The sequence below is a fragment of the Sinocyclocheilus rhinocerous genome, unplaced genomic scaffold (assembly GCF_001515625.1).
Source record: "Sinocyclocheilus rhinocerous isolate Xijiao unplaced genomic scaffold, SAMN03320098_v1.1 scaffold601, whole genome shotgun sequence".
Taxonomy (NCBI): Eukaryota; Metazoa; Chordata; class Actinopteri; order Cypriniformes; family Cyprinidae; genus Sinocyclocheilus; species Sinocyclocheilus rhinocerous.
This window is the reverse complement of record NW_015656605.1, coordinates 668,590-689,692: the sequence shown is the minus strand read 5'-3', so window position 1 is coordinate 689,692 and position 21,103 is coordinate 668,590. Positions and strand designations below refer to the sequence as shown.

General features: G+C 38.7%; 1 protein-coding gene across 2 annotated transcripts in view; it reads right to left on the bottom strand.

Moving 5' to 3' along the window:
- Positions 1–16,798, bottom strand: part of LOC107720441 (complement C2) — a 21,804-nt gene extending 5,006 nt beyond the window's left edge. Inside the window, exons 1-16 of one of the 2 annotated variants that reach the window (XM_016528137.1) lie at positions 16,690–16,798; positions 13,291–13,512; positions 11,614–11,850; positions 11,030–11,215; positions 9,770–9,943; positions 9,590–9,688; positions 9,349–9,482; positions 7,741–7,879; positions 7,503–7,634; positions 6,902–7,006; positions 6,117–6,254; positions 5,513–5,607; positions 5,048–5,177; positions 4,611–4,758; positions 3,229–3,305; positions 3,007–3,098 (exon numbers count right to left, since the gene is read on the bottom strand). In XM_016528137.1, coding sequence (XP_016383623.1) covers positions 3,007–3,098; positions 3,229–3,305; positions 4,611–4,758; positions 5,048–5,177; positions 5,513–5,607; positions 6,117–6,254; positions 6,902–7,006; positions 7,503–7,634; positions 7,741–7,879; positions 9,349–9,482; positions 9,590–9,688; positions 9,770–9,943; positions 11,030–11,215; positions 11,614–11,850; positions 13,291–13,512; positions 16,690–16,765 — 2,184 coding nt within the window. In that variant the 5' untranslated portion in view covers positions 16,766–16,798. The remainder of the gene's footprint in view (positions 1–3,006; positions 3,099–3,228; positions 3,306–4,610; positions 4,759–5,047; positions 5,178–5,512; positions 5,608–6,116; positions 6,255–6,901; positions 7,007–7,502; positions 7,635–7,740; positions 7,880–9,348; positions 9,483–9,589; positions 9,689–9,769; positions 9,944–11,029; positions 11,216–11,613; positions 11,851–13,290; positions 13,513–16,689) is intronic. The other variant, XM_016528138.1, reaches the window with a different exon arrangement.
- Between the last annotated feature and the right edge of the window lie 4,305 nt (positions 16,799–21,103).

Sequence of the window (21,103 nt, the reverse complement as noted above, 5' to 3'; positions counted from 1 at the left end):
GCCCTCGGGAGGGGCCAAAAAGGGGGGGGGGGGGTAATGTCATATACACACCTGAAGCTCATCCTCCGCCATTACACACTATAAATATATTGTTTGGTCCGCTCATTCCTTCCAGAGTCTTGCCAATATCACTATTGCATTTCTGAGCATTTTCTCTTGTTTTGGAGTTACTCCATCTTTCGACCCCTGCCTGTTTGCTTTGGTTTGCGTTTTTGGATTTGTTGTTTGGACTCTTATTTGCTTTGGTTTTGATCTCTGCCTGAATTTCTCAACTCTGCTTCTGTTTTGCCTCAAAGACTTTATTCTGCGAATGAAACCTAAAGCGTCTTCAGTCTCTAACATGTCACAGCCCCATCTCAGAAACCATAAATCTTGTGATGTTACTACATTCAGACCTTCACTATACTTCACTAACATTATAAGTGAACATCGAGGCAAATAATAATAAAATAATTAAAAAGAGTTTGATGCCATTTAACCTTTAACAAGTTAAATTATATTAAAAACAGTTTCACTTGGAACTATTGGAACTGTTTGAATGAATCTTGTGTTAACAACCCCTTACTTAGTCTGTGCTGCCTGCTCTGAGAAACTTCCATCTGCAGAGCCATACATGAATGCACTTTCTGACCAGCAATGCTGCTGAATGCCTAACCCAACCTAACTTCACTAAAATGATAAGCTCCACCCTAATGAACCCCACTAACCACTAACCCTCTAATTTGATGTGATATATGGCTTGTTAAATGATAGTCATATATAAGGAATAGTGTTATGTGGTTTTGTAAGGACATCACTCACTTTTCCACCAGTATGTATGAGCGTGTCTGATCGATGAGTTCCCTGTCTGATGAACTGAGCCGGAGTCTCATCCAGATGGAGCAGGATCTTTTCTGATCATGCACACATTCATTTCATTATAGAATGACTTTAACTATAGACTAAGAGTATTCTTTAAACTTTGATGTTATTTTCTAGAATGTCTGCATAACAATTTATTCATTGAATTTTATGAATACTCACTGTGCTGGTCACATGTAGAGTCTGGACCCAATCTGAGAGCCCGATTTGACGAACCGGTACAAGGCAAACAAATGGGCCTGTGTACAAAGTTGTAGATGTAATGCATTCATTGGTAAAACAGAACTAGATGTCAATACAGCACATCACATGCCCCACTAGGGACAGCAATATACTGGACCCTTGCTACACAGTTTTAAAGGATGCATACCACTCTGTCCCCCGAGTGGCTCTGGGACACTCTGATCAATGTTTGGTTCATCTTCTACCAGCCTACAAGCAGAAACTTAAATCTGCTAAGCCTGTAGTAATAACTGGACTAAAGAGATGGACTAATGAAGCAGAGTGGGATTTATAAGCCTGCTTCGACTGCACTGATTGGAGTGTTTTTGAGGCTGCAGCCACTGATCTAGATGAGCTCACTGACACAGTGACATCCTACATCAGTTTCTGTGAGGACATGTGTGTTCCAACCAGGACTTATTTAATATATAACAATGACAAACCTTGGTTCAGTGCAAAACTCAAACAGCATCGCCAGGCCAAAGAGGATGCCTACAGGAGTGGGGACAAAGCCTTGTACAAACAGGCCAAATACGCACTGAATAGGGAAATAAGAGTAGCTAAGAGAAGCTAATCTTAAAAAAAGCTGACAAAAACCCTACATTAGTGTGGAAGGGCTTGAAAGCCATCACCAGCTACAAGACCCCATCCCCCAGCACATGTGCACTAAATGTGCTTTTATTTTTTACTGTACACCCATTAACTGGAAAGATTTCTGTTTACAGGAACGGTGCTTTCTTGAGTTTCCTCTTTTCCTATTACTGAAAAGGTCCATGTTATGTTATTTTAACAGTCAATTGACATGATGTGGTTAGTTGCTAAATTGCACAGTAAATTAGACAGATTTGTATTTTTTTGGAACATACACAGCATTGTCTGACTGTCAACTTCATTGCTTTCATTATCATTCTTAGTGATTTTAATAAAGCTAATCTCACCCGCAAACTGCCTAAATACAGCACATCACATGCCCCACCAGGGACAGCAATATACTGGACCATTGCTACACAGTTTTAAAGGATGCATACCACTCTGTCCCCCGAGTGGCTCTGGGACACTCTGATCAATGTTTGGTTCATCTTCTACCAGCCTACAAGCAGAAACTTAAATCTGCTAAGCCTGTAGTAATAACTGGACTAAAGAGATGGACTAATGAAGCAGAGTGGGATTTATAAGCCTGCTTCGACTGCACTGATTGGAGTGTTTTTGAGGCTGCAGCCACTGATCTAGATGAGCTCACTGACACAGTGACATCCTACATCAGTTTCTGTGAGGACATTTGTGTTCCATTACTCCATCTTTCGACCCCTGCCTGTTTGCTTTGGTTTGCGTTTTTGGATTTGTTGTTTGGACTCTTATTTGCTTTGGTTTTGATCTCTGCCTGAATTTCTCAACTCTGCTTCTGTTTTGCCTCAAAGACTTTATTCTGCGAATGAAACCTAAAGCGTCTTCAGTCTCTAACATGTCACAGCCCCATCTCAGAAACCATAAATCTTGTGATGTTACTACATTCAGACCTTCACTATACTTCACTAACATTATAAGTGAACATCGAGGCAAATAATAATAAAATAATTAAAAAGAGTTTGATGCCATTTAACCTTTAACAAGTTAAATTATATTAAAAACAGTTTCACTTGGAACTATTGGAACTGTTTGAATGAATCTTGTGTTAACAACCCCTTACTTAGTCTGTGCTGCCTGCTCTGAGAAACTTCCATCTGCAGAGCCATACATGAATGCACTTTCTGACCAGCAATGCTGCTGAATGCCTAACCCAACCTAACTTCACTAAAATGATAAGCTCCACCCTAATGAACCCCACTAACCACTAACCCTCTAATTTGATGTGATATATGGCTTGTTAAATGATAGTCATATATAAGGAATAGTGTTATGTGGTTTTGTAAGGACATCACTCACTTTTCCACCAGTATGTATGAGCGTGTCTGATCGATGAGTTCCCTGTCTGATGAACTGAGCCGGAGTCTCATCCAGATGGAGCAGGATCTTTTCTGATCATGCACACATTCATTTCATTATAGAATGACTTTAACTATAGACTAAGAGTATTCTTTAAACTTTGATGTTATTTTCTAGAATGTCTGCATAACAATTTATTCATTGAATTTTATGAATACTCACTGTGCTGGTCACATGTAGAGTCTGGACCCAATCTGAGAGCCCGATTTGACGAACCGGTACAAGGCAAACAAATGGGCCTGTGTACAAAGTTGTAGATGTAATGCATTCATTGGTAAAACAGAACTAGATGTCAATCACATGCCTCACATGCCCCACTAGGGACAGCAATATACTGGACCCTTGCTACACAGTTTTAAAGGATGCTGTCCCCCGTGTCCCCCGAGTGGCTCTGGGACACTCTGATCAATGTTTGGTTCATCTTCTACCAGCCTACAAGCAGAAACTTAAATCTGCTAAGCCTGTAGTAATAACTGGACTAAAGAGATGGACTAATGAAGCAGAGTGGGATTTATAAGCCTGCTTCGACTGCACTGATTGGAGTGTTTTTGAGGCTGCAGCCACTGATCTAGATGAGCTCACTGACACAGTGACATCCTACATCAGTTTCTGTGAGGACATTTGTGTTCCAACCAGGACTTATTTAACATTTAACAACGACAAACCTTGGTTCAGTGCAAAACTCAAACAGCTTTTCCAGACCAAAGAGGATGCCTACAGGAGTGGGGACAAAGCCTTGTACAAACAGGCCAAATACGCACTGAATAGGGAAATAAGAGTAGCTAAGAGAAGCTAATCTTAAAAAAAGCTGACAAAAACCCTACATTAGTGTGGAAGGGCTTGAAAGCCATCACCAGCTACAAGACCCCATCCCCCAGCACTGTGGAGAATCAACTTTTAGCCAACAACTTGAATGAGTTTTACTGCAGGTTTGAAAAGCCTGGTCTCACACCCTACACCCGCTCTGACGGTTTCACAACACAGCCATCGACCCCCCCCCACTGCTTCTCAGCCTGCACTTAAGATCTGTGAAGATGATGTAAGCAAAGTCTTCAGGAAACAGAAGAGAAGGAAAGCCAAAGGCCCAGATGGTGTCTCTCCAGCCTGCCTCAAAGCCTGTGGTGTCCATCTGTCATCCATCTTCACATTGATCTTCAACAGATCACTGAAGCACACACTTGGTGAATAAAGCCGATTCTGATTCTGACTCTGATTCAGTAATAAACTCAAAAGCAGTCTGCTTTTTAAGTCGTGACTAAACGCTAACCTTTTAAAAACTCAGGCTGTACACTACAGTCTTTGGGATCACGCAACCAGGACACCAATATTTTAATGGTTTAGAAAAGATGAATCACTGTCTGGCCAAAAGAGATTTTTTTGCTAGTGCTAAAGCACACAATGAATGCATATTAGCACGATTTGTTGTTTGCTTTTAGGATCTTTTAGAGCAGTTGGACCTGGAAATGGTGATGTCAGACTTAACAAGCAGGTCGGTGAATTTTTAATGCAATAGAATGAAAAGGAACATTGTAGCTGAATCTTACCTTGCCTTCATAGATATTGTAATGTTTTCACTCATCCTGATCAGAGCAATGTCGTAATCATAAAACTCTTTTACATTCTTGTCCTTAAGGCCTCTCAAATTAAACTGTGGATGAAGAAACAGCTCCATGGCTTTAACTTCACCATTACCTTTGTAAGAGAATTGAAGAATAGTAAATGTTCATAATGTAGTTTAGCTCTTTGTTTGACAGCATAAAGTTAACAAGAAATCACAGTTGACCCAATATACTGTTCCTGATCTTATTGTTAATGATTCATCTCTGAACGTTATTCTAAAGAAAAATGCTATTTTAATCTTTTATCAAATTGGCTTTCTTTTTCAGCCAGCTTTATAATAGATTTTCTTTGTGTGGAAAATAGCATTCGTTACCTTGAATTATTCCATAAAATTGCTGGAAGAAAAAAAAACAGTTCTTACCATGGCGAATTGTTATATCAGCAGCACTGGCTGATGAAACAGATTCATCTGCATCCACTTTTATTAAGCAGTGTGCAGCTGTCAACACCATGCTTTTCGTCAGTATAGACCCTCTACATGTTCGAACTCCCTAGATGACAAAAATAACTGCAAAAATATAATCTACCATCTGAAAGCAGGTAGGCAAAGCAAGGCGAAAGAGCTAAATGCACCAGTTTTTTTTATAAACAAAACAAAGATAATCCACCGGAGAAATATGCAACAGAATAAGCAACACAAGACAAAGAACTAAAACACAAGAGAAAGATATACACAGGATAATGGGACAAAACTAGAAACAGGTGAGCAAAGTAATCAGTGTATATGGCAACAAATGAGAAGCGGGAACAAAACACAGGAAAACAAGTTAGAACAAAATAAAAGTCCATGAAATTTTATTAAAACTCCTGATATGAATTTACCAACCCAAAGAATATTGACGTGCCAAGGTCTGGTGTAAGTGGTTTCAGAATTGTGCTGTTCTTCTTGTGCCACTCCACACTTAGTCACAGCAGAATCACCTGGGCAAGATGGAGGATATTTACATTGTGGGATTCCAACATTGAAGGGATTGTGTTTTGGAAAAGAGACACATTTTAAGGACAACAAAAAACATCATACATCTTCATAGTTGTAATAACTTTAATTTGGTTTTCTTTACAACTGTTTTATTGAAGTTGCTGTGATTCTACTGTGCAGATGGCCTGTGCAGACAACTTCACCATGGACTATGATTGGTGAGAAAAGTTTCATATAATACCTGCAATTCTGAATTGTTATTGATACTTTATTTAAAAGTGAATCTCTTACATTGCCTATAGCTTATCCTGATTCCACTACTGCTGACCCTAGTACACATTATTCCTATTCAGCTCAAAATATTGATATCTGATATAACTGAAAGAGCAGAGAGATAACAGATAGAGAGAAGCAATATTCAAATAAACTGAAGCTGAAAATAAACATGTTAATTTTCCAGATAACAATTAAACCGGGGTCCCCAGAGGTTCTCTCATATCTGATTACTTACTGATCATTTGATTGAACACAAGTCCGAGCTGTCTGTAGTCCTTTAGAACAAAAATATGCTGCTCATCTTTCTTGGAAGAGGCAATGCCTGTGAGTTCTTTCCTGTTAACTTCTTGTCCAACAGCAAATACATACACATCTGTGAAACATATAAATGTAAACAACTGGTAAAACTAAGAAGAAAAACATTATCTAAAAACATACCCCTTGGGTAGAGATCACGAAATAAAGGCCTTCACAACCACACAGCTAAAATACACCCACAAGGAAATAATGGATGGTAAACTGGCTCGCTTAGACTAGCCTCATTTACATGAACCCTAATAATCTGTTAGTAATCAGATAAATGGCTCTGTCAGATTGAAAAGCCTTCACGTAAACACCTCAAATGATCCAACTCTGTTTACATACATTTATAAATATGCATATTACATGCTTATTTATGACTTACAAACTGGTCAGATAAATTACTTAAATATTTCCTAAAAAAGCTCTTCTGACATATTCTTCTTGCATGTCAGCTTTGCTTTTAGGTATGTCATTAAGGTAAAAACAACAATTATATAACATTCTAGTGGTGCTATAAAAATCCATCCTGTGCAAACCCCTAAAAAAAGCCTTACAAAGACACACTGTAGATGGTTAATGTACATCTCATCTTTTTGTAGCACACAACCAATGTTCACAACCAACGTCTTGAGATGGTAAGATAATTGTGTGATATTTGAGCAATTATTTTAAAAAATAGTTAGACATTAGGGTTAAAATTTCCTGAGACTAACTAACCCAAGAGCTCCTCTTGTGTGTGGTCTACACTGCTGGGCTTGTAGCCGAATAAGTTTCGGATCATAGGTAAAATGCTTTGTGGGCTGGGTCCCATATTGGCGTGGCCTGGAAATACACAAAAGCAAAATAAGTACATCATTAAAGGACCTTTAAAATGACATACAGCACCTTTTAAGAAGCAGTTGAAGGCATGATGTTGTAAGTCAGTGGAGACCAATGATGTTTGGACCCCACAGTTCCCATTTTCTTTTATGTTCTCAAGAAGTCACATGACATAAGAATTTGGTAAATGATGACTTAAATTTTCATATTTTGGTCAAATACTTCTCTAAGTACAGATTTACACTTTTGTGTCAGACCTACACCGTTGGCTCTGCATATGGTGGTGACATCATAGCCCATGTCGTACAGACCAGTGTTTCTTTGTTCATGGAGCCAGGGTTGAGAAACACAGTCGTAGACTGATGTTCAACTCTACAGAAGTGTAACTATGTGTCGCATCTACACTGACCGCAACAACACACACATATATTGGTGAGGGTCCGACACAGAAGTAAAACTGGCCCTTTATACTTACCCTTCTCATACTGGTCAGTCTTACCATCGGTTGCAATGATGATGACGTTCTGAGTCTCATTGAACTGCCTTCTTTTGTTCTCCCTGAGAAGAGCAAGCTGATCATACACCCTTTCTAGGGCTTTATGCAGATTGGTGCCTCTCTTACTCCCGTGGCCTAAAACGAAACATATCATTTCATAAAACTGGAAACTGGAGTTAGAACGCTGCAATAAAAATGTAGTAAAACAAATGGCTCAAAAGCATATTTACAATGAACATACTTTTGTCGCTAAACTCTTTTAATTTCCTCAAGACATAATGCACATCTTGACTCAGGTCGTTTGTAATGGACACGATTTCTTTGGGCTCACTGGCATATGAGACGATGTCAAACCTCATGTTGACTTCATAGCTATCCAGCTGGAAGATTAACAAAATGTTATTATTGCACAAGACTTTATTGTGATTCCAACACATGATGGCTGTTTTATGCTGTAGAGGTGGGAAATAAAAGTATTACGTACGCATACAGTATATGAAGAGCAGTGATGCATAGAAGTGAAATCATCAGTTATTTCTCCTAGACTGCTTTCTTTATATTGAAAAAGTGTTATTTTTATAAAACATTTGTTATTACTATGGTATCACCATAACACTAACTAATCACCTAGTGAGCAAAGAACTCATCTTTGAATAATGTCGATCTAGAGTGATGTAAAAGTCGCATGAATTCTATATGACTGTTCAGACTGAGGTCACACTGCAAAACATTGAACCTGCATCTGATTTAGTACCACATATGGAAGTGGTCCAAATCAGTGTTTTTCTTCCATTCGCACTGTGAACAGCACAAGAGATCTGAGTCACATATGAGCAAAAACATTGGATTTGGCCCAGTTGTGCTGAACAGGCTGAACATAGCCTACCTTACCCCAATCTCCTCTCTAATACTTGAGGAGAAAAAGGCTATAATTCAGGCATCACCGGGTTAGCGAGGGCTGTCTGTGCATTCAGCACATTAACAGGCGATGCACAAAAGGAGTGAATGAACTATATACATTTTTAACAACAATATATCATTGAACATAAGCCTATCATAAGCCGACAGTCCACAGCTATTTATTTTGCTATCAAGGCTGTTTTTTTTTTTTTGCCATTTTGTCAATCCCTCCGAGATAGACTTAAGGCTGATACACTACACAATTATAAAATCTGAACAGATTTTAAAACGCTAGGCATCATACACTTATAGACTTTGTAAACGGTCACAGAGGTAAAACTGGCCATCATACACTACACGACTGAGGATCACACACTACCAGACTTTAATGTTCTGATCACAACAAACTCACGCAGAAACGTGTGCATTGTTACTAGGAGACGCGTGACAAATGAAAACAATAAGTGTTCTAAAATCAGCTCAAAATATCAAACATGTTTGATATCCTCTGACTGGATGGTCTGTGACCATCACACACTACGTGGTTTTCTATGAAATCTGTCAACTGTAATCTGCAGACTGGCTCTGACTTTCGGCAACTAGCATCAACTTATCCAAACTGTACGTTGGTGGAAAAATCTAGGCTAAAGTCGTTTTTAGTGTATTTGAGCCTGTAGGGGCCGTACACAGAAGACACGCCACTGCATTCTATCTGTGCTATTTTTTTAAATTGTGGTCTGTGTACATGTATCAGATGCACACAAGATGTCAACAAGACATCTGGACTTTGGCCATTGCTCTGCATCCAGCTGTTTTAAACAGAAAACAAATTCTGATTAAATAAATTTTAACTTCTTATTTTAATTAAGTAGATTAACATGTTTAATTGACACCCTTATTTTAAGATACGGTCCACTTCTTTAAGTTTTCAAGTTATAAAAATACAAACCTTACGGACGAGTTGAATGGTGGCATTTTTTGCTAAGTGAAAACTCTCCTGTGAAATGCTGGCTGATGTGTCCAAAAGGATGAAGACATTCAGGCGACCTTCTGCAACCCTGACAGTCCTGCCCAAAGATTGCGCTAGTGATAAGCAGAACAAAAGTAAACAACTGAAATAATAGGCAGTAACAGTAATGATCTTTACTTGTGCACAAGAAAATTATGTTTTCCAAAAGTTCTCTTTTCACCTTGCTTTTTGAAGTCAGGGAGAGACACGTCCATGACTGCGGTCAGAGATCCTCCTAAAGCCTGAGCTATGACATCTGGTTGATCAAATGAGTACTGGGCTAAAAAAAAAGAATATGTTTACATTGTGTCAGTTCCACTACAATATGTAAATTAACCTCTGTTTCTCTGTTTTGACTGACCATAGCAGCGCGGTTCTGCCCCGCTCCATTCCCTTGAATCCAAACACTGTCTCTCAGAGGGGCCAAGTATATCCAGACCTGACTGACACAGATAGTGCACTTTGTCTCCGATAAGGAAACGTTCTCCAGAACGTAAGGCCCCTGGAGGTGTACCTGGGTTTTTACAGTCCTCCGCTGGAACAAGGAACACATGATAAATATATAGTTTAGTCATGAAACGCTAGATGGCGCAGGCTGATGGGTTGTGTGTCATATCCATCACCATGCTAAAATCTTCCGAGAGTTGTCATGATTAAAATATATTTATCAATAATATACTATATATTTTATGTACAATGTCCTGCACAACTTATTTCTGTGTTCTACTTAATACAGCTCAGGCCTTTCCGGTAACAGCATTAAGTGCACTTACATACAGACAGTTACACAGGAGAATGCAGATTATTACTACGTTTTAGGGCAGCTGATTAAAAAAAAGTGTTCTCTGTGTTAATATGAATTATACTGAAACTGCTGAAACGTTCCTATAAATATATTTTCTTTTCCAAATGTACATTGTGAATTAATTAATTTCCCTGCTAACCTCCAGCAGTCCAGTGCTCGTCTTCTCATTAACAGTGTTTTTCACTTATGGATCATATTTCATACCTTTCACATTTCTGTAAATGAATTTGACTTCAGAACAGGATTGGCTTGTATGTGTTGATTGTCATGCTTTTTTCCCAGTCTTTTAAAATAGTTTGAATAAATGCGGCACCTGCCTTAAAGAAATGTAACGCTGTAATGCTGTTGACAACACTGCTACAATTAATATTAATTCTGAATTTTGGCATAAACGTAATTTAAATACAATGAAATGTTTGTCATTTAAAAAAACTGAGTGATCAAAACTTTTCAAACAAACAGATAATGGTTTGTTCTTATATTATTCATTAGAATATCTCTTCTCTCATCCTTGAAAATGTCCGGATTTTTAAGTCTTCTTGCAGACACTCATTGTAAGTGTCATTTAGTCAACTAAGTGGCTACAGCACATTGAAAATATACATAACCGTAACTTAGGGAGCCGTACTGTTTGAAAGCAGAAGTATGTCACAAAGCTCAGTGCATGTAATCAGAGAGAATAATGAAATTTCAGACGATGACCAAAAAAAGAAAAACAGGTAAAACTCAGTAGCATACAGTATTATAAAAGAACATAACAGGAAAACAATTGTGTGTTCTTCATATGTTTGGATCCAAAGGAATATAAATGCTTACACTGGTCATCACACACGGGTGTAGAACCGGTCCATACACCCCACTGAGTGCAGTTCCTCTCAGCAGATCCAGTCAAAACAAATCCTTCATGACAAGAAAATGTCTGCTTTTCTCCAATCCTGAACCACTGTCTCCTGGGCCAGAACTGCCCATTGTCAAGCTGAAGTTGAGCAGGGCAAAGGATTTCTGAGAGTGAAACAGAGACATGGGTGCTTCAAGTGGAAGTAGTCTGTAGAGCTTTTCACACTTAAACTGTTAAAGCTTGGTTTGTACTTTTACATGTTTCACACTGTTCAATCTTTACACTGGGCAATGACTTAATCCTGGGTATTCAGGATTCAAGGTTTAATACTACATTTGTACATTAGTACATTTGTTAATTCAGTTTTAACATTCATATTTGCAAATTTGCAATGTCAGTATTATTGATTGGATAAATCGAGCATGCAGCCTATACAAGATTAGGACTGGTCTCATTTAAAATGAGTGTGAACCTTTGTTTTTACTCAGGGTTAAAAAGCAAAGTTTAGAAGAATGATAATCCTGGGTTAAGCACCCATACGTTCTCTTATATGAGAACATACCCTTGCACACAGCATTGAGTGTTCTCTTTCCATTTGGGAGTCTCATGGCTGACCATTCCCCATCTTTGTCACAGACTCTTTGCGATGCCGGAAAAGGGTAGTGTCCTGCCTTGCAGTGATAGGTCAACACACTTCCCTCCAATCCCTCATTGGAGTAGGACACGCTACCTCCCTTTATGGACACGTCCAAAGAGCAGTTCTTCTGTGGTTCCTCATAATCTCCATAATCACTGGTTTCTAAAATACACAGATGTGATTCATAGTAATCCTGGTATTAGATAGCAGTGGAAACCAGTTTTATACGTACTGTAAATCTTGACCTAACCAGACTCAACATGATAATATTCCAGTGACAAGAAATATGTCTGTCTATGCAGCACAACCAAATCAATCAAATCTCAAATATGAGAGCCAATCAGAAGAGCGTGTGCAAGCGTTACATGTTATAGATGTTTTTACACATTAACGCAATGACACACAACTAACGGGAGAACGATAGTAGTCCATATGTAGCAACTTGATGGTAACATATGTTTTATTAAATCATGGCTGCTTCAGAATTCACATTTGTGGTATGATTGTGTGTGGTTAAATATACACCTTGCGATTCGCTCAGACACATCATCAGTAATGTTATTCGGGGTCATAGGGAGATTCAGGTCTTTCAAACATCATACACCCTGACTGGGCGACCCGGCCCTAGCTTGTTTCTGAGCATGCGTTCTGCCACAGATCATGCCGAGAAGCTTTCTTAGCAGCTTCTGTGATATTCCTGATCAATCTTTACTCGTGGGCACCTGCTAAACCCAACTGACTGAGGATCTTACTTCACGCGCCTCCTCTATATGATCTCCCCATGGAAGTGTAAGCTTAAGCGTGACCACCTGCCTGACTGACTCTGACGGCAGAACTAGATCTGACCTAAGCATGGTCACACAGATGTTCCCAGGGTATTTTAGTTGTTTCCCATAGTCCACACTCAACTGCCAGTCCCTTGCTGCCTAGCTTGTTTCTGAGCATGCGTTCTGCCACAGATCATGCCGAGAAGCTTTCTCAGCAGCTTCTGTGATATTCCTGATCAATCTTTACTCGTGGGCACCTGCTAAACCCAACTGACTGAGGATCTTACTTCACGCGCCTCCTCTATATGATCTCCCCATGGAAGTGTAAGCTTAAGCGTGACCACCTGCCTGATTGACTCTGACGGCAGACCTAGATCTGACCTAAGCATGGGCACACAGATGTTCCCAGGGGATTTGAGTTGTTTCCCCATAGTCCACACTCAACTGCCAGTCCCTTGCTGTTCCCAAAATGCCTGCCCTGGTCCGATAGCTTCTTTCAGAGAAGATGAAGAGAATACTATACACTACACACAGATTCTCTCGGTGTAATCTATGGTGCAGAACAAAAGGTATTATCAATTAATGTTTACCACAGACTACAGGCAAAAGGTGGCACTTTTAAGAATGGCGGGTGTCAGTGTTTTTTTGTGGCATGCATTCGGCCAATAAACCTACACTTACGTCACTGGAAGATCCTATAGTGCTGGATTAGACCTTACTTTGAAGCAGGAGCTAATTTAAAATCCCAGTTCCTGTGGTGCGAACATGCTAAAAAGCAGTGTACGGCGTAGAAGTAGAAAACACTCCTCGGGTGCAAAAGCCCCTTGAAGATTACCTTCACACTTGACCTTGGATACCTTAGGCTCCCATTCTCCAGCAGAGCTGCAGACTTTTTGTTTGATTGGATAAGGTTCGAATCCATTACTGCAGTGATAAATTAGCAGACTACCTGCAGCAGCGCCATTGGAATACTCCACCGTGCCTCCAATGATGGACTCAGATGTGTTGCAGGTTTTGGGTACGTTCTCTTCATAATCATAGTCATATTGTGCTTGCACTAAAACAGAGAAATGTTAAATATTGTTAACCTTTACATCTGATTATTTCAGATCTGAAATTAAAGCTATTACTTGAATGAAAAACAGGAGTTGTCAGTAGTAGAAGCACACTGCATTTAACTGCTGAAAACCCAATGCTGGTTTGCGAGATTTAGTGAGGAAGTTATTTTGAAGTTCTTGCCTTTTTGCTGGGTATGGAAGCAGGCCTATATTCCAAACTAAAAGCTCAAACCAGCTTAAAATGGTTTGCTGGTCTCCAAGCCTGACTTAGTTTAAACAGTTCTAAGTCTTTATAGCAGAGTAATGAAGCAAATTTCAGATTTAACTGTTGCACTCCATCAGATATTTTTTAAACAACATTATTTCCATCTGACAAGTACAACAGAGAGGTATGAAATGAAAAGCACAACTGATGCAAACAGAATGCACATTTCAAAGTAGAATAACCGACTGTAGCATTATTTTTTCGGAGAAACAAGTATGTGAACTTAGCATATTCCTAAATATTTGCAAACATATTGTGGTATTTTTATGCATACACTCTAAAAAATGCTGGGTTAAATATAACCCAGCGCTGGGTTAAAAAGGGACAAACCCAGCTATTGGGTTGTTTTGACCCAGCGGTTGGGTTCAAAACAACCCAACCGCTGGGTCAAAACAACCCAATAGCTGGGTTTGTCCCTTTTTAACCCAGCGCTGGGTTATATTTAACCCAACATTTTTTAGAGTGTAGTACAGTCAAATTTCATACAGAGGTATACACATAAAGAGTGAGTATATTTTTCTTTCTTGTGGCACAGCAAGTCAAGTACTCTTCTGGAGAGTGTGCATGATATAACTAAAGTAACAGAAAGATGTGAAGAAAGCTGCTTACTGACCACAACGCATGTATAAATCGGGTGAAGGCTGGGTCAAAACAACCCAACCGCTGGGTCAAAACAACCCAATAGCTGGGTCAAAACAACCCAACCGCTGGGTCAAAACAACCCAATAGCTGGGTTTGTCCCTTTTTAACCCAGCGCTGGGTTATATTTAACCCAACATTTTTTAGAGTGTAGTACAGTCAAATTTCATACAGAGGTATACACATAAAGAGTGAGTATATTTTTCTTTCTTGTGGCACAGCAAGTCAAGTACTCTTCTGAAGAGTGTGCATGATATAACTAAAGTAACAGAAAGATGTGAAGAAAGCTGCTTACTGACCACAACGCATGTATAAATCGGGTGAAGAGGAATCTGCTAACACAGTGCCTGAAAACGCAAATGTCACTTTCTTGTTTTAAACCACTTTCTCACAACAAGAGGATTTCTGGTGTGCATGTAAATGTAGTAATTTACACAGAATTATAGAATTTGCACTTAAGTTTATGAATCGAATGGTTTATTAACTGGATGCGGTGAGGTTATTTAATGGAATATTTGTCAGACTGATTTAAACCGGTAACTCTTGAGTTTGTTAGACTTTTTGGTAACACTTTAGAATAGGGAACACATATTCACTATTAACTAAGAGTTTTCCCTGAACAAACTCCTAATTTGCTGCTTATTAATAGTTAGTAAGGTAGTTGTTAAGTTTAGGTATGGGGTGGATTAAGGGATCTAAAATATGGTCATGCAAAATAAGGCATTAATATGTGCTTTATTAGTATTAATAAACAGCCAATATGCTAGTAATATGCATGCTAATAAGCAACTAATTAATAGTGAGAATTGTTTTTTAAAATTAAGTGTTACCAACTTTTTAAACACATAATTAAAAGAATCAGCTCACAAGCAATGTGTTAGTGAAATGGACTGCACAGATGACATTGCATGTTTGTTTTTGTGTGCCGCCATGAAGGATCGCTGCCACTGAAAAGCAGGACTGGAAACAGTAGTGTGATCTGTTACTTGCCACTTGCATTATGTTAGAAATATGCAAATAAATGCCCACCAACCAACTTGTTCAAAACAACCCAATAGCTGGGTTTGTCCCTTTTTAACCCAGCGCTGGGTTATATTTAACCCAACATTTTTTAGAGTGTAGTACAGTCAAATTTCATACAGAGGTATACACATAAAGAGTGAGTATATTTTTCTTTCTTGTGGCACAGCAAGTCAAGTACTCTTCTGAAGAGTGTGCATGATATAACTAAAGTAACAGAAAGATGTGAAGAAAGCTGCTTACTGACCACAACGCATGTATAAATCGGATGAAGAGGAATCTGCTAACACAGTGCCTGAAAACGCAAATGTCACTTTCTTGTTTTAAACCACTTTCTCACAACAAGAGGATTTCTGGTGTGCATGTAAATGTAGTAATTTACACAGAATTATAGAATTTGCACTTAAGTTTATGAATCTCATGGTTTATTAACTGGATGCGGTGAGGTTATTTAATGGAATATTTGTCAGACTGATTTAAACCGGTAACTCTTGAGTTTGTTAGACTTTTTGGTAACACTTTAGAATAGGGAACACATATTCACTATTAACTAAGAGTTTTCCCTGAACAAACTCCTAATTTGCTGCTTATTAATAGTTAGTAAGGTAGTTGTTAAGTTTAGGTATGGGGTGGATTAAGGGATCTAAAATATGGTCATGCAAAATAAGGCATTAATATGTGATTTATTAGTATTAATAAACAGCCAATATGCTAGTAATATGCATGCTAATAAGCAACTAATTAATAGTGAGAATTGGTTTTTAAAATAAAGAGTTACCAACTTTTTAAACACAATTAAAAGAACCAGCTCACAAGCAATGTATCAGTGAAACGGACTGCACAGATGACATTGCATGTTTGTTTTTGTGTGCAGCCATGAAGGATCGCTGCCACTGAAAAGCAGGACTGGAAACAGTAGTGTGATCTGTTACTTGCCACTTGCATTATGTTAGAAATATGCAAATAAATGCCCACCAACCAACTTGTTAATTGAATTTAATCATTTTTATATTTCATAATCCAAATCACAGTGCTCTTCCAGTAAGTGCCTCAACCAAATGATTAAGTCCATACATAAGATATCTACACTCTGGAAATGTCTTACATACATAATTCTTAATATAATAACAGCCACAGTGGGATAAAAACGGATGTTTCAGGCCACAGACCTTCTTCTAACATGGATGAACACACCATCATTCTCACTTTGTGACCCACAGTTTGAAAACGCTGTTACCTTAAATGCACTTACCTTTACATACAGAGATGTACAAGAAAAAAGTGATGAAACATGCAGTTGCGTAGTGCATAGGGGACATGATGTGCATGGTTTAACTCTCTGATATGGTTGAAATACCAATATGAACCTTTGTAACGTGTATTTGAGGAGTGATTAAACATTAACACTTTTAAGGCAATTCTGGGAAATTACTATACACTAATCAATTTCTGCAAGTCTTAAAGGTGAAGTGTCTAATTTCAGAATTTTCAAACGTGTTGAATAAATCATTGTTTTGGAAAAACCTTAAACAAGGTAAGGTAGTTGAACACAATTTGCAAATCTTTTTGCAAAACAAAATAATTAATATTGATACCAATAGTTCTGCCAGATACAAATTCTGGCAACCGTGAGAGACCATGCACTTGTTAATGGAATGGCAATGAGGGAAGCAGGACAAAGACTACAACCCAATCTGAGTAGATTATCCTAATTCCACTTTAATAAGCACATTGGGAGAAGAGAACAGCTAATTGTTTCTTTTTACTATGTTTCGGTCATTGAAGGAGTACTGTATGCATTTGATTCAGTTCAAAGATGATTAACAAAATACAGTTTTTCCCAAATGTTTACAAAAGTTTGCTGAATAGTTGGCCCACTGTCCCAAAACTCTAAACACAAAACCACAAGCACAAAATGCAAAACTCTGCAAGTCTCTTGTGAAAACAAATACTACTTCTAGTTTTCTGCTGCTGGGTATGGAAAGTATTACAAAACACAAGTGCTCAAAAATACTGCATTTTGGAAATACTGTGAATGACAATCGTGAGATTCAAAGCCTTCACTTTCAGCCTCATCCTGTGCTTATTAGGGAGTCACCATTCACTTCCTTTATTTTCAGTCACTATAAAAAATGAAATATGTAATGTAGCTTTGCGGGACCCTCCAAATGTCTAGAACTGGCCCTGTGTGGAGGTGAAAAAAAAAAAATATATATATATATATATTTTTTTTTGTATAAATATTTAAATGGAAAAGGAAAATCATGTGAGACAGTTTTAATTGGTTGTTTGTGTGGATGGTAAGTTTTTATTTTAAATGTTTGTGATACTACTTATTAAATAAAGAGATGAATCATATATTTATATGTTTTGCCACTTGCTTGAGCCACATAATATATAATTATACATAGAAGTAATGAATGGAGTAATGCATTTAGTTTTATTATGTTTAAAAGTAAATGCATCTATAAAATATTGAATTAATATATTTAATATAAAATAATGGAGAACAATAGGTTACTTAACATAATCCCAGAAACAGAGTGGGGTTTCACTATGTGAATTGCTTCGAGCGTGACCAACTACAGAAGCACCACATATGTCTTTGACAGACAGGTTGAATAATGACCAAGCTCTGCCCCAACTATATCTGTCAGGGTGAGCCCTGCCAAAAATGTATCTTCCTGTACCTGTGCAAGGAAGGAAGTGTTGGTGAAAGACTTCACTCGGTTATCGAAGAACCCGGGATTACATTAAGTAACCCATCATTATTTTACTAACTTTGCTCAGTGTTTCAGTATTGGAGATATAGACCACTCCTGGACATGTACACGTATCACTGCTATCACGTATAGCAATTAAATGGGTTTGGACCTATGGACTCCTAGCAACGTATGCGCTAAGGATGGCTCAGACACATCTAGCCTATAAAACTGCATAGAAGTATGTGGTGTTGTCCAACTTGCCGCCGAACAAATACCTTGAACAGAAACTCTGCTAAGCAGTGCTCACAATGTAGCCATTTGTAGTATGGAGTGCAAAAGATATAGCCTCTACAATCCAATCTTCCCTTTTTTTTTGGCTTCCTTTTGCTAGGAGTAGCCCAGGACGCAAACAGTTGGACGCAAACCTTTTCACATCTATATGAAGAGCCCAAACTGGTCATGACAAATTCAAACTCTGTTCCTCCGGAGAATAAAACAGAGAAGGGTGAAAAGCTGCCAGTTCTGTAGTCGGGCACCTATTCGCTGAGTCTGCTACTTTAGTTACAAAAACAGGGTTAAGGTGAAAGGAAGCTTTAGTAAGCCCTGCAGCAAATTGTAAGCAAGACGGGCTAACATATAAGGCTTGTAAATCCCCCTGTTACCAAAAGCAAGCAGTCTTAAGAGAGAAAAACCTTTGTTCCAATTCCTTCTAACAGCTCAAAGGTGTGTTGAGAAAGTGCTTCTGAGACGACAGACAAATCCCAGAAAGGGACCATCCGCCTGGACACTGGACGCTTATGGTGTGCCCTTTCATAAAACAGCTTAGTAAAGGGTGCTGGTCTGCCATTTTTTCACCAAAACCTTAAATCTTATAGAACATTATACTATTGACCATTCTGAATGAATCCAGTGGAGGGAGCAGATGAAAAGGCACTGATGCATATGTGAGAGAGGCGTTTCCTGCACCACCCCTCTGTGGGGTGTCTTGAAGATGCCAGTGTATTGTCTGTTTCTCAGGAGATCAAAGTATCTGAGTTTCTTTTATCCTTACAATTCCTCTCATAATCAAATTCAGAAAATCATTGCTATAATCATAGGGAAGCAAGCCTATATGATCAAACTGTTCCACATACTGTATGAATCAAGACCAGTGTAGTGTTGTCTTGTCTTGTAAGAAATCCCTCACTGACATTACAAAGTTCAGGTCCATACATCACAGATGGTCCCTCTGTCCGAGAAGTGTCATTTTCCACTCCGGAGGAGGAAGTATTTACTTCTAAACAGTTGTCATTTGACCTTTGGACCTCTGACCTTTTCTGCTGAAAGAAAAAAATACACACGCCAAAGTGTACATACCGTACAAAGTACAGTGCGTGTAGAATTATTAGGTACATTGAACTTTTAATTTAAAAAAAAGATTTAATGAAGCAAGGTCTTTCTTTAGAACACGACAAATTTACTTTTTTGTTTCTACTGTATATTGACCGTTTAAGATTGCTTTGCTTTTATATAACAAAAAAAAAAGCACAATTTCTTGGAAGAGCTGCGCAGAATTATTAGGTACAGAGATAATAGCACAACTATTACAACAAAAGTTTAGGCAGAACCAAATTGAAATGATAAAATAAGATGAAAACTCAATGAACAAGGTCTTTAAACATTACTAACTGCAAAAGCAACAAAAAACTTGTTCAAGTTCAGTCTTAGACCCTTCACTTGTTCACATAGCCTCCTTTTCTTTCTACCACAGCCATCAATCTTCTAACCACAGAATCAGTCAAACTCTTCACCTGCTGAGGGTCAATAGTCCTTAGTGCTGAGATGACTGCATTCCAGAGAGTATCCAAACTTGAGAATTGCTTTCCTTCAGAATAAACAAGGCACTTTAAAATAGCCCAGAAATTTTCAATTGGATTTAAATCTGGTGAGTTTGGTGGCCAACACACGAGACAGTCGTCTTTAATACCTTTCTGAGCTACCCAGGGGGTTTTGTAGCGTGAGGCATGTGAAGGAGCATTGTCCTGCATGAAAACCATTGTTCCCTTTCGATACTACACTCGTACTGCGTCTTGCTAGACGCATATGGGAAAAAGCCTTTTTTCTCGTGCGTCGCTGAGCCCCGCCTCCCCCGCTCTTGTGTTTCTCTCCTCCCAGTTACTCGGAGGTAGAAATGACGAACTCGCGGGTATGAACGATCAGGCTTGAGCGATTTAATGCCGGCAAAGCCCCCGCATGAATCACTCTCCATGCAGCTCTTTGATCTGCCAGTGTGTTTAAAAGAGATAATAGCACAACTATTACAACAAAAGTTTAGGCAGAACCAAATTGAAATGATAAAATAAGATGAAAACTCAATGAACAAGGTCTTTAAACATTACTAACTGCAAAAGCAACAAAAAACTTGTTCAAGTTCAGTCTTAGACCCTTCACTTGTTCACATAGCCTCCTTTTCTTTCTACCACAGCCATCAATCTTCTAACCACAGAATCAGTCAAACTCTTCACCTGCTGAGGGTCAATAGTCCTTAGTGCTGAGATGACTGCATTCCAGAGAGTATCCAAACTTGAGAATTGCTTTCCTTCAGAATAAACAAGGCACTTTAAAATAGCCCAGAAATTTTCAATTGGATTTAAATCTGGTGAGTTTGGTGGCCAACACACGAGACAGTCGTCTTTAATACCTTTCTGAGCTACCCAGGGGGTTTTGTAGCGTGAGGCATGTGAAGGAGCATTGTCCTGCATGAAAACCATTGTTCCCTTTCGATACTACACTCGTACTGCGTCTTGCTAGACGCATATGGGAAAAAGCCTTTTTTCTCCTGAACTGAAGCCTTTTTTTCATTCACGCAGTGAAACTGCACGGCCATTGGTTCGTGCAGTGTATTAAAAAATGAACCAATGGCTAGGCAGTGGAGCTGCATGAGCCTATGGCGACGAAGCCCGCCAAGCCTGCCAAAGCCCG